Source organism: Sphaerulina musiva (assembly GCF_000320565.1).
Source record: "Sphaerulina musiva SO2202 unplaced genomic scaffold SEPMUscaffold_7, whole genome shotgun sequence".
Taxonomy (NCBI): Eukaryota; Fungi; Ascomycota; class Dothideomycetes; order Mycosphaerellales; family Mycosphaerellaceae; genus Sphaerulina; species Sphaerulina musiva.
Window position 1 is genome coordinate 282,797 of NW_016017389.1, and position 12,351 is coordinate 295,147.

General features: G+C 52.4%; 3 protein-coding genes across 3 annotated transcripts; 1 reads left to right on the top strand and 2 right to left on the bottom strand.

Annotated features, from left to right (window-relative positions):
• Positions 1–189: 189 nt before the first annotated feature.
• SEPMUDRAFT_150090 (uncharacterized protein) lies at positions 190–1,483 on the bottom strand. The gene has a single exon (XM_016905956.1). It carries the CDS (start codon positions 1,470–1,472, stop codon positions 624–626), a length of 849 nt encoding a protein of 282 aa, XP_016759183.1. The 5' UTR covers positions 1,473–1,483; the 3' UTR covers positions 190–623.
• A 967-nt stretch (positions 1,484–2,450) lies between these two features.
• SEPMUDRAFT_150091 (kinase-like protein) lies at positions 2,451–5,825 on the top strand. The gene has a single exon (XM_016905957.1). The coding sequence runs from the start codon at positions 2,688–2,690 to the stop codon at positions 5,055–5,057; it is 2,370 nt and encodes a 789-aa protein (XP_016759184.1). The 5' UTR covers positions 2,451–2,687; the 3' UTR covers positions 5,058–5,825.
• An 803-nt stretch (positions 5,826–6,628) lies between these two features.
• Positions 6,629–9,113, bottom strand: SEPMUDRAFT_150092 (kinase-like protein). Its single transcript, XM_016905958.1, has 2 exons — positions 8,203–9,113; positions 6,629–8,144 (listed from the first exon to the last, which is right to left on the bottom strand). The coding sequence occupies exons 1-2, from the start codon at positions 8,789–8,791 to the stop codon at positions 7,471–7,473; spliced, it is 1,263 nt and encodes a 420-aa protein (XP_016759185.1). The 5' UTR covers positions 8,792–9,113; the 3' UTR covers positions 6,629–7,470.
• Between the last annotated feature and the right edge of the window lie 3,238 nt (positions 9,114–12,351).

A 12,351-nucleotide genomic window follows, 5' to 3' on the forward strand; every position in this document is an offset into this window, starting at 1 on the left:
TTAGGTGAACGACTTCCAGGTTCGGTCTGCGGGAAGAGGCAACTCGCGTCGAACTGTTGTGAAACAAAGGGCGAGTTTTCATCATCATCATCATCTTCTTCTTCTTCATCTTCATCTTCATCTTCATCTGTACTTCGGGAGATTGCCTGAACGACGGGAGTTATAAAACGCAATGCGAATTGCAAAGGCTCGTACTAGCATTCGATTCAGAAGAACATATTTTCGGCAGTCTGGCGTAGCAGATTCCGACTATACTATGGAGATACTAATGCTACAGTCCAGATTCGCGGAGAAGAAGAAGAAGAAGTACATATAAAACGAGCGTCAGCCTCGAATTGCAGGTATTTATACCTTAAGTGTCCTGCGTAGCAAACATATTCCCCCTATTTGTAATAGTTGCAGGTAAGCGCAGGCAAGGACTACTGCTTGATTCGAGCCTCGAACGTACAAGCTGTATTGCCTTGCTGGTTTACCTTGCCGATACACTGATATGCATATGGACCCTGCTCCATCAAACGAGGCGTCCAGATGGTTCTGCACCAGGCAGTCTTGCGGCCTCATCGTTGCCGATAGCCTCAGCCGGCACGGCAATACCTCTCAGCCCTGACAGAGGCGCTACGCCACTAGATGGCAGCAGCAGGGCCATCCAATGGAGCGTTGACGGGCTCAATTACAGAAGGCGGGCTTGCAGAGAGAGCGTTGCTTGGTGTAGCGAGAGAAGCCAAAGGCTCAGCGTCAGACCCACGCGCCCCGAGACCAGAGCTGGAGAGATCTAAGGGATTGATGCTAATAGAGGAGCCAGAAAGGCCTGACAGGCCCGAGGAGCCTAGGCTGGAGCCTGATGAACCTGTTGTGCCAAAGCCTGAAAGGCCTGCCGGCGCTGAGAAGCTTGGGAATGATGCACCCGTCGTGCCAAATCCCGTCAGACCTGCTGGAATCGAGAAGCTTGGGAGTGATGCACCAGTGCCGCTGCCCAATCCACTGAGACCTGAACCTGAGCCAAGAGAGCCCAAGCCGCCCAAGTCACTTGAGCCACTTGGAGACGCAATTCCGGACAGACCAGCGAACTGACGTTTCATGAAGCCAGTGTCGTCGGTAGGACGTGGTGGGATTGCAGCAACAGTGGAAACAATCCCATCAGGCAACGGGGCAGTGCTATTGAGAGACGGAGCAGTACCGATGGGTAATGGAGCAGTACCAACAGGCATTGAAGCAGTACCCATCGGCATTGAAGCAGTGCCAATAGGCAATATAGCAGTGCCGTTAGGGAATGGTGGTAGAGAGCCGGAGGCAAATGGTCTTGGAGGACGGCCTAGGCCTGTGGGTTGGGCAAAACTGCCGTTGTTTGATAGAGGAGGAAATGGAGGTCCTCCGGTCGGAATCGGCGGAGGTTGGCCGCTCAGGGCTGGAAAAGCTGTTGGTGCTGAAAAAGGAGCTGCGGCTGCGATGGCAGCAAGCGCTGAGATGATCATAGAGGCCTTCATGATGTAGTATTGGGAGTTGTATTGCTTGATCTAGCTTCTCGGAAGCTTGACGGTCTTTCAAGGAGTGTGAAGGAGTGTGATGTGGATTCCTGATCCAACGAGGGGACTGTACAGCAGAGATTGGGAAGAACAACGACGAGATACTTGGAGAACGATGCTGAGTCGAATCACAATTGGATACGTCGTCTTATACTTACAACCTTGGGTATGTACATACGTGACGGTACTTCGCACTTGGTACTGGACAAAATAACGGGCGATCATGAAACGCGCCTATGTTCGAGATAGGAGGCACATTACCAGCAAGTCGACATGATCGAACCAGGGAGAGTAGATATATCGGACGCATCGTGTCGAGCATGACGTCGCGGGCTCGAGAGCGATCTCTAGAATGGGGTATCTTGCAGACATATGTGGGTGCACTTCTTCAGATAGATATGCAGCGGAGCCGGAGCGACCTGAACCGGACCTAGTTTTGACTGTATTGCAGGTGACACCAAGTACTTAGTGTGAGGGCCAAGATAAGGGCCCTATGCTTGATATGGTCACCATCGCAGACAGAGTGCCGAGCCTCGTCGTCATTGCGTGGGGGAGAGTATTCCGTATACCAACGGACGACCTGGTGGGTCAACTGCCATGCCATTGCCGCAAGCGATGGGCATTGAATGTGTGGTGGTGCTGCGCTGCAAGTGATGCAGAGGGAGAAGGGTACCTGTACATGTCGGATAGGAGGTATGTACATGAAGGAGGTGTAGTGAGCGGACAAGGAAAAGGGGAGAAGGGAGAGGGTCGTCTTTCATCATGTCACGCGCTCTCGGTTCGCGGCTACTTCCGAGGGTCCACTCCTTCGAATTCTGCCGCCGATACGGCACCTCTTCACCTTGTTCCTTCGTTTCCCCCGCCGATAGCAAGAACACTGGACTACCTCACTCCAGGTCCCTCCCTCCCTCCCTCTCCCATTGCACTCAAACTTCACACACACACACACACACACACATCTTGCGTTCGTGACCACTTCATTCACTCGACTCGCACCAGCGTCCCCGCTTGCTGGAGTTGCACACATAAGTCCTTCAGTGAGATTGCCATCCATACTGGTTCTGGCTCTGCCACCGGCGGGCCACCAGCACGAGAGACAGCAGATTAGCACAGATCGCTAACACTTTCACACCACCACTATCGGCGGGTGCGTCACTGCACAAGATGACTCTCTATTCGAGGTCGCCGTCCGAAAGTGAGATCAGCAGCGTGGACGGGGAGAAGGTCACAACGAACGCATCGTCATACCGCTCAAACACCAATGTTAACAAATCGGCCAGACATTCGTCTTCATCTCGGCCTGCGCACTACGCCGGCCGTCGAGCCTTGATGACTGATTCGAATGCACACTACAACAACGGGTATGGTCGAGGTCGCGAGCGGTCGAGGTCGAGGTCGCCGTTCAGAAGAGACCGCTCGGGCTCCAGATCGCCCTATCGCGCGGACAGAGATGATGGACGTGAGAAGCGACGTCGACTGGACGATCACTACGGTACAGGCAACAGTGACTCTCGCCGACACAAGCTGTACGATGATCACCACCACCCTCAGCAGCAGCGCGGTACTTATCGCGACTTTGGGCGCACCGATTTCGTGAGAGCCAATGCCGCTCCCAGGCGCGACCGCAGTCGCTCTCCATATCGTGCCTCTGCGAAGGCTTCCTCGGTCCAGGCAAACGCAGGATCAGAAGCTGGCAGACGCGCAAGCACCGCGTCGTCCACTTCATACCGCGAGTCCGCCCCCACTCCTCGTCATGCGCAGACTGATACTAAAACACACGCTACCCGCGCAGAAGAAGCGGCGGATGGAACCTCTGCTGAAGATGCTGCGTCGCCGGTCAAGCAGTTGTCAGAAGCAGAGCTGATCGAAGAGCGTCGCAAGAAGCGCGAAGCCATCAGAAAGAAGCATGCAGCCGCAGCCGCCAACGACTCTTTGCTACGGTCGACGCTCGAATCGAACCTGCCATCGACTGCCACCACCACACCACATCATGAGAGCAGCGCACAGGGCTCAGCACCGCAGTCGCCGCCATCCTCCATCAACTCGCCCCGCACGCCCATGGACGTCTCATTTCCCGACTCTCCTGCTTCGCCAGCGTCGCCCAATGTCATCACCGACGCCGACCTCGCGAACCCTCTACAATTGCAACCGAGTGATGAGTTTGGCCAGTCAGCCGCCGATTACGATCCCAGTCGAGACGTGAACGAAGACCGACCGGATCACAAGCAGCAAGAGCAGAAAGGTACTGAGACAAAGGCACAGCAGCAAACGGCGACTGCCCCGGCTGTGAAGAAGAGATCATCAGATGACTTCGACATGTTCGCCGATGACGATGATGATGACGATATGTTTGCGGTCAAGGATGCCTCAGCACACGGTGTACCAAAGGAAGCAAAGGCGCTCGACGAGAGCTTGTTGGACAACTGGGACTACCCAGACGGACACTATCGTATCATCAATGGAGAGTTGCTCGATGGACGCTATGCGGTGGAGCAACAGATTGGCAAAGGTACGTTTGCAACTGTGGTGAGGGCCAAGGATGCGCAGACAGGCAAGCAGGTGGCCATCAAGATTGCGTGTCGCAACGATACCATGTTCAAGGCTGGTCAGAAGGAGATGCAGTTTCTACACCGACTCAACGAGGCCGATCCGGAGGACAAGAAGTGCATCATTCGGTTATTGGCAGATTTCATGCACAAAGGACATCTGTGCCTCGTATTCGAGGGACTAGACATGGATTTGCGCGAGACGTTGAAGAAATTCGGCAGGGACATTGGCATCAGACCCGAAGCGATTCAGGTCTATGCGCGACAGATGTTTCTCGGTCTGCTGCATATGAAGAACTTGGAGGTGCTGCATGCCGATCTGAAGCCGGATAACATTCTCGTGAGCGCCGACAAGAACCTGATCAAGATTTGCGATTTCGGAACTGCTACGCTGCAGCAAGATGCCGAACTCACGCCCTATCTCGTGTCACGATTCTATCGTGCTCCCGAGGTCATCATGGGCATGGAATTTGATTATGCCATCGACATGTGGGCTATCGGATGCACGCTCTACGAGCTGTACACGGGCCGCATACTGTTCAATGGCGCCAACAACAACAGCATGCTCCGCGTCATTCAGGAGTGTCGCGGCAAGCTGCCCAATCGCTTGGTCAAGAAATCACAGTTGGCTGGTAATTACTTCGATGAGCAGCTCGTCTTCCACGGGCTCGAGCGGGATAAGATTACGGGCAACGTTGTGGCGAAGCCGATGCATTTCTCCCAAGGCGTCAACGGAAAAGACCTCAAGTCCAGACTCAGTGCTAATATCAAGAGGATGGACGCGGCTCAACTCAAGTTGCACAGCGCCTTTGTCGACCTACTGGACAAGTGTCTGCAGCTGGACCCCGAGAAGCGCATCAAGCCCAAGGATGCGATTCGACACCCGTTCATCAGCGGCATGCGAGAGACTGTGCCATCAAAGGCCAAATCCTCGTCTGCTACCCTGCCAAGAGGATTCCGCCCAGTAGCAGTGCAGCGAGCTATTTGAAGGAAGAGATCCGAAAACATAATTCAGTGAAGACTTCATACACTTTCGATGGTCGTCCAATAACTGGCGGGCTAGGGACTCGGTAGCATGTCACTCAGACTGGTACGAGTCCATGTCTGTGCGATATATACCAGTCACCGCGAGACCAGTCGAAATGTACGCCACTACTCTCAGATTACACGGCCAGGTTTATCGCGGAGTTTGCTCGATACGATAGTGCATTTACCCACACCCGGCATGCACGACTTTTTCTTTGCACAACTTCGCTCCAGCACGAACTTCAGATACGGCCAGGTTCATGGCGGAGTTTGCTCAATACGATAGTGCATTTACCCACACCCGGCATGCACGACTCTTTCTTTGCACAACTCCCTCCAGCATGAACTTCAGATACGGCCAGTTTCATGGCGGAGTTTGCTCAATACGATAGTGCATTTACCCACACCCGGCATGCACGACGTGTTCTTTGCACAACTTCCCTCCAGCACGAACTTCAGATATGGCACCCGTGGGCGAACAGGACGAAGAGATCGTCTCGGAGAGAACAGGCATGGAATGTAAGTAGCTCGGAGAACAGGCATTGTATGTAATTAGGCAGGACAGAAGGGCAGGGCCCAGTTCTACGGGGAGCGGGCACTGCGCGATGAGAAGGAGAGATAGAGGGAGGGAGGGAGGGATAGTGCGAGCACGTCACATGGATCGAGCTCTCTATCCAAACCGTGGTGGGCCCTGACATGGTTACATAACGGAACAATGATTGCACACTAGGTACTGTACATGTTCCTTCCCGCCTTGCCTTGTCCAGTCTGTCGTGCTAAATGTCGTGGTTCTCGACTGCGGATCTTTGCTTTGCCACTTGAGATGAAAAGGCGGTCAGAAAAATAGAATGATGGTGGTGGTGGTGGAGGAGTGAGTAAGTGTGAGGTATGTGTCAAATCAGCTTTTCTGCTGCTGCCAGAATACATGTAGGTAAGGTACCTGTGCCTACTTGACTCGCTAAAGTACATGAAGTACATATACATTAGATCTACCTTTTTCAGGTATGTATGCAATATATCTGCAAGCCACTTTTCTGAATGACATAGCAACAGCCCACCCTCCTCCACATACGCATGTACAGCAAAGAGTCATTGAAATAGAGCTGGAGCAGGACATGACTTGGTATAGCAGTAAGGTAGTTAGGTAGTAAGGTAGAAGGTACTACTTGTTTGCTTGCTTAGGAGGTACTTGCTTCAATTGTTTGCTTTATTTGTTTGCTTTATTTGTTTGCTTTGTTTGCTTCTTTGCGGGTTCGCGGAGAGGTAGGTACATATGTATACCTAAAGGTACATGTAGCTACATGTATGGATAGATGATAGATACATTATTCTTGTATAGATCGTAAGAGAGAGAGAGAGAGAGAGAGAGAGAGACCGAAAGAGACCGAAAGAGAGAGGTAGGTACGTAGGAGGTCCGTTCCTTTTACTTCAGTTACTACCTCCTATACTTCTATACATATATGTACTGTATATTTTTCTTTCCATCCTTTCCCTTTTCCCCTTCCATTTCCCTTTCCATTTCCAACGTACCTGATTCACTAACATTCCTTCCTTCCTTCCCAAGGTTATCCTTATCCTGTAAATATCGCCTTACCTCCTCCTCTATTTCTCCTCTACTTCTCCTCTATTCCTCATCTCTGCATTCTCATTTCTACATTCTCTCTACTCTAGTACATACGAAACCTACAACCAGGTCAAAATTCAACCTGAATTCTTCCAACAGCCAACGACATTACAAGATCGGACATAATCTACAATATTTCTCCACAGTTCAGGTACGAGACTACATGTAGGTACGAGTACGACGCAACTACATGTTTGCTGCTAACCACCTATCCTTGAATATGTCGGAACAAGTCTAAAAAGTGAAACGTGGAGAGATGGAGACGTGGAATAAGTTCTCATGTAATCATGCCAGTATCGGGCAAGTACATTCTGAAAGGTGTATCAAGACACACAAGTATGCTATAGAAGGTTTTTTAGGTAGTCATAATACATCCCATCATTGATCTGTAGTCTCGTGTAACTTCGTCCTCCCATACGCCCGAGTAAATGCTCAGCAAAAAACCTTCCTTTCTATCCTGCTCGACTGATGAGCCGTGGCCTGCGTCTGTGGCTCACATTTCCCCCCCTTTTGATGGAAACTCCTGATGTTGAAAACACAAATTTGTCCTCCCGGTAACAGTCGCTAAAACAAAACAGCTGGGGTATCTTTTACAGTGTCCTTTTTTTTCTTCGAAACAAAACGCTTGCAAGGTCCGCGCTCTCAATATCTCTCATGGCCGGCCAGGTGTGTCCCGGTCATTGTTGTTTGTCCACCGGGGCTGCCCAGTAGGATTCCAATGAAACCGGTCTCAAGGGTGGGTCACACCTCTCTAAAAAGTGGAGGCCCAGGCATGTGTGGGCATATTGAAGTTGGCAAACATCTGACCACATCGGCCAAAAGTGGCAAAATTGCCAAAGAACGGTCCTGGGTACATGGATGGGCCTACAGACTTGGGCTGTGGCGCGCAATGGGTCGTTTGAGGTGAACAGGGGCCTGTTGCTGGCGGTGTGAACATGGCGGGATGTGCCATCATGTCTGGAGTGCCCGAATGGTACGCCTGCGCAGACAAGTCCAGGTGAGGAACTGGCTCGTACGAATTCACAGCAGCAGCGGCGGCGCTGACGGAGATGGAGTCCATGGCCTTTTCCACCACGGGGCTGTACGGGGGGGTTGCGGGAGCCGAAGTGGGATTAGAAGCCTCCTGGGTGGTGAAACGTGGGCAATGAAAGATCATGTTGCGAAGTTCCTCTAGACCGATCCTGCGGTATGGGTTCACATCAAAGATGCGCTGAAGAATCTCATTAAAATCATCGGTGATGGGAAGAATGGACTGCAGAAAGCTGCGGTCTTTCATGAAAGCTCGGAAAGTGGAATCGTCCATGGAGGCTCTCTTCCATGGGTTGCGACCACAAGTGAGGTTGACCAGAATGACGCCAAGGGACCAGATATCATTGGGCGCGGATGCATAACAGGCATTGGGCTTCGGATTGGGTGTTTGGCATTCTGCGAATCATTAGCATCATGGCCTCATTGACGGGCCAAGGAAGCTGCATCCACTCACCTGGCGACATGTAGAATGTCGAGCCGCATCCAAAGTCGGAAGTGACACGATCCTGAGTGGCAAGTCCAAAGTCGGCCAGCTTGGCAGTCCATCCATTGTCCATGACAAGCACGTTCTCAGGCTTGAGATCCCGATGGAAGATGCCTCGGGCGTGACAATGCTGGACCGCAGACAGGAGCTGCAGGAAAATCTGCTTGGCCTTGAAATCATCTCCTACGTAGTGGCTATCCTCGGTAATTTTGGAAAACAAGTCTCCTTCGGGGCAGTATTCCAGCACCACATAGGTCGATTCTGGGGAGTCCAGAATCTTGACCAAGGAAACGACGTTGGGATGCTGGCTGGCAGCATAGTGCAATTGAATCTCGCGATCCTGAAAGGTCCTCTGTCGGGCATCGAGACCGACCTTGTTCAAGGCCTTGACGGCATACTCGGCATTGGTGACGAGGTCTCTTGCCTTGTACACCGTACCATATGCGCCCACGCCAAGAACTCCTGTCAATTGGATGCTGCCGGCCAACGTGTGCCCAATCTTGTCATCGGGACGGCATAGTCCAGATGGGGTGGGAGAAGCCGGAGGTGTGGGGAGCATGGTGGAGTGCACGGAAGTTCCCGGCCACAGAAAAGGATCCGGATCTCTCTCACAGGGTGCACACACTCATAGGAAGCTGGGTTCTAGAGGGCAAGAGGGAACAGTGGTGAAGGGAGCAAGTGCTGGTGGGAAGAGAGTGGTGGGAAGGTGGAAGAGAGAGAAGGAGAGAGAGTGTGTGGTGGTTGGCTAGTTGAAGAGAGCGTTGGTGTTGTGGTGGTGGTTGGTGGTGGTAGTAGTAGTAGTCGGAGTTGTCGCAAGTGCAGCAGGTGACGATGATGATGCTGATATGGTCTGGGTATTAAGGTGCCAGGCTGTGTCGTCCGGTTTGAGGTAGTCGAGGGCAAGGCAGCAATGGCAGAGCGATAGTGGTTGTGATAAAGGCTGCGTACCCTGGCAAGTATTTGGGGGGTGGAGGATTAAAGCAATCGAACAGCAGTGACCAGGGTGCATCAGAGAGGATCCATCACAGCCATTATTTTCGAGGCGGAATATGGCCCAGGGCAAGCAGCAGCCCGCAAGCCGCAACCCACAGCCAGCAGCCCGCAGCCCGCAGCAGCCAGCAACAGCCCACTGAATGAGCGGCAGAGGCCAGTGCACGCAGCACCCAGCAGGACAGGGGAGGGTGTCTGTCAAAGCGCGACACGTCTTTAGCGGCAATGATCCCTGGGCGGCATGGCTAGTGTGAAGCTCCATGCACGTTCAGGTCATGCCGCCTATATTTTCTCACCAACGCTGCTTCTGCCGCGAGCTTGGCTTTCGCAGGATGCGCTAATGCCACCACTCACTCATGGGTGCAGAGTAAGTTGTACGGGTCGCGAGGCGTGCGTACTCCCAGGACCCAGCAAATCACAGACGGGCCAACGCCACCCACCGTCCACGGCATGCGTCCCACGGCTTTTGTCAGGCCCTTGTGCCGTCTGCTGGTACTGGTGCTGGTGCTGGTGCTGGTGCTGGCACTGCCTGGCAGGATGCAACGGCGGCTGCCACGACACGACGCCGCCCACACACACACTCTCTCTCACTCTCACACACACTCTCACACACACTCTCTCCGAGTCTCAGTCTCCTCCATCTCAGTGGCTTTGTCGGCGGGGAGACGAGGCGTCGGGTGTACCGAGGGGCGACGGTGATGGGCGATGGCGATGGCGATGGTGACGGTGAGCAACGGTTGGTGGTGATGATGAAGATGCTGGTGCTGATGCTGGTGCTGATGGTGATGATGATGATGATGATGATGGATGATGATTGGGTGATGGATGATGATTGGCGATGATCATGATGATGGAAGATGAGATGAGCAGCAGCAGTGGCAGCAGCAGCTACAAGCGTGGCCGCGAGCGTTATTCCTAGCCAGCGGGTCGGTGCCAGGCTGCTAGGCTGCAAGAGAACGAGAGAGAGAATTCGAGAGAGGCCGTGTGAGAGAGAGTGCTCGAGAGCAAGCGCCTTCCCAGCATCGCCACTCGCCACTCTCCCAGGTGGTCGTGCTTGTCGTGGCTGTGATTGGCTCGTAAGTCGGGGGCACACGTGAATCATTGGCTCCGAGCGGGTAGTGTACAAGTGTACCTCGATAGTGGGGACAGGCTACCTCCTAGAGGTGTGAATTGTGCATGGGAAGCGACCACGATCTTGGCTCTTGTCGTGTGCAACTGCCCGGCCGGCCTGCAAGCTGCAACCTACAGGTACCTCTAAACCTTCAAGCTGCAACAACCTGCAACCTGCAACCTGCAACCTGCACCACCTGCTCCTGCAAGTGCGAGCGAGAGGGAGAGAGAGTGCGGGAGAGTGCGAGAGTGCGCGCCTACCTGCAACCGAGACCCAAGCGGGAAGCACAAATCCTACCGGGCGTTACGAGCTCCGTGCATGCCCACTCGTGCTCCCATCCTTCTCTCATCATGCTTGCTTGCTTCATGCCCCGTCGCGCTTAGTCCACACACTAAACTAAGCCAATCCACCTTACTCATCCGCCCACCAGCAGCAGCAGCAGGAGCAGGAGCCCAGCCCAGCCCAGCCCAGACAAGAGTCCACACTTTCCTGTAGGAGGCACCTCCTAGTGCCTTCTAGTAGCACTGCGGGTAGCAGCAGCAGCAGCAGCACAGCACTCACTTTAAGGAAAAGTAGGAGAGGAGGATACGAGAACGCCACCCCGGTTCTACCTCCTAACTGCGGTGCACTACCCATCTTCTCGAAGTGAGTCGAAGTCGCCCACCCGGCGCCTACCGCCTACCGCCTCGTCGCCTACCGCTGGAGCCACTCACTCACTCCAACTCCCTCGTCACTCAATCTCTCTCATCATCCACCCAACCACCCACTTTCAATCTCAGAGGTACACTAGTCTCTGTTTACCACGTACCTCATTCAACTATTCCTAGCTGCTACCTCCTAGGGCCGATGATGAGACCTACCTTAATTACCTCCCTTCCTCCTTGCTGAATTGCTGACCATCATCATCATTATCATCATCACCCGTTTGTTCCAACCTTAAAACCCACCCGCCTGCCCGCTTGCCTGTATGTGTGTGAGTGAGTGAAAAAAGTACCTCCTAGTAGAGGTACTGGAGGTAGGAGGTACAGTACTGTAGTACCTGAGGCAAGGCAAGGCAAGGGTACCTCCTAACCTAGTCGGTACATAAACATGTAATAGTGACCAATGCCTGTGATGCTGAATTTGGGCACAAACTCTAAAAATGTCTGGCTGGCTGGGCTGGGCTAGCTGGCTAGCCCCGTTTGCCTCTTGTCTCTCTCTCTCTTTACCTCTTAGATCCGTCTCTCCCTGGCTTCGGTACTTGGCTTTACCGTGTGTAACCGTAGGGACGACAGAGACGGACGAAAGTGACGGACGAGGAGTGAGACGGACGGAGTATCGGAGTATCGGAGTCACGGACTCTCTGCATCTACCTCTGCGCAACGTGTACACAAGTACTGTACATACCTACCTCCTACAGGATGTAGCTAGGAGGTACTACCACTACCACTACTATACTATATACCGCACCCGCACCGACCTACACTATACTACGCTGCATTACGTATTACGCTACAGTACAGTACAGTACAGTATACACTCTATTATACCTCTACCTCCCTCCAAGATACATGTACCTTATCCTGCCGACTCAGCTATCCTGCAGACACGGTAGAAGACGACTATACAAACAAAACCTAAAAGACAAGAAAAAAAAACGGATGCTAAGGCTTACAACCGTTTCCTTTTCCACTTTTTATTTTTTATTTTTAATTTTTTATTGTATTAAAAGATTTTCGTTTTTTTGTTTGTTTCGTCGGCGGAGAAGAGACGACGGGATCCGATACTCTGTTATTGTTGTTTTTCTTTTTCTATAGTCTGTTCTCGTAACCCCGTTTCCGTGTTTCTGTATTCTTGTCTCAAAGTACTGTACCTACCTTCTAGTAACTACCTAGGTAAACACTACGCTACGCTCTGCCGGTCAAAACAGTATACTGTACCGAAAGTTCTAGTTCAACAAACTAGTCGTACCGGACTTTTTTTTTCTTTTTCTTTTTTTTTTTTTTTTTTTTTTTTTTTTTTTTTCTTTTACTTACGTC

Excerpts from the sequence above, each read along its gene's own strand:
- SEPMUDRAFT_150090 (XM_016905956.1), bottom strand. The coding sequence starts at position 1,472 with ATGATCATCTCAGCGCTTGCTGCCATCGCAGCCGCAGCTCCTTTTTCA.
- SEPMUDRAFT_150092 (XM_016905958.1), bottom strand. The coding sequence starts at position 8,791 with ATGCTCCCCACACCTCCGGCTTCTCCCACCCCATCTGGACTATGCCGT. Across the intron at positions 8,145-8,202 it reads GACATTCTACATGTCGCCAG|AATGCCAAACACCCAATCCG; the intron begins GTGAGTGGATGC and ends AATGATTCGCAG.
- SEPMUDRAFT_150091 (XM_016905957.1), top strand. The coding sequence starts at position 2,688 with ATGACTCTCTATTCGAGGTCGCCGTCCGAAAGTGAGATCAGCAGCGTG.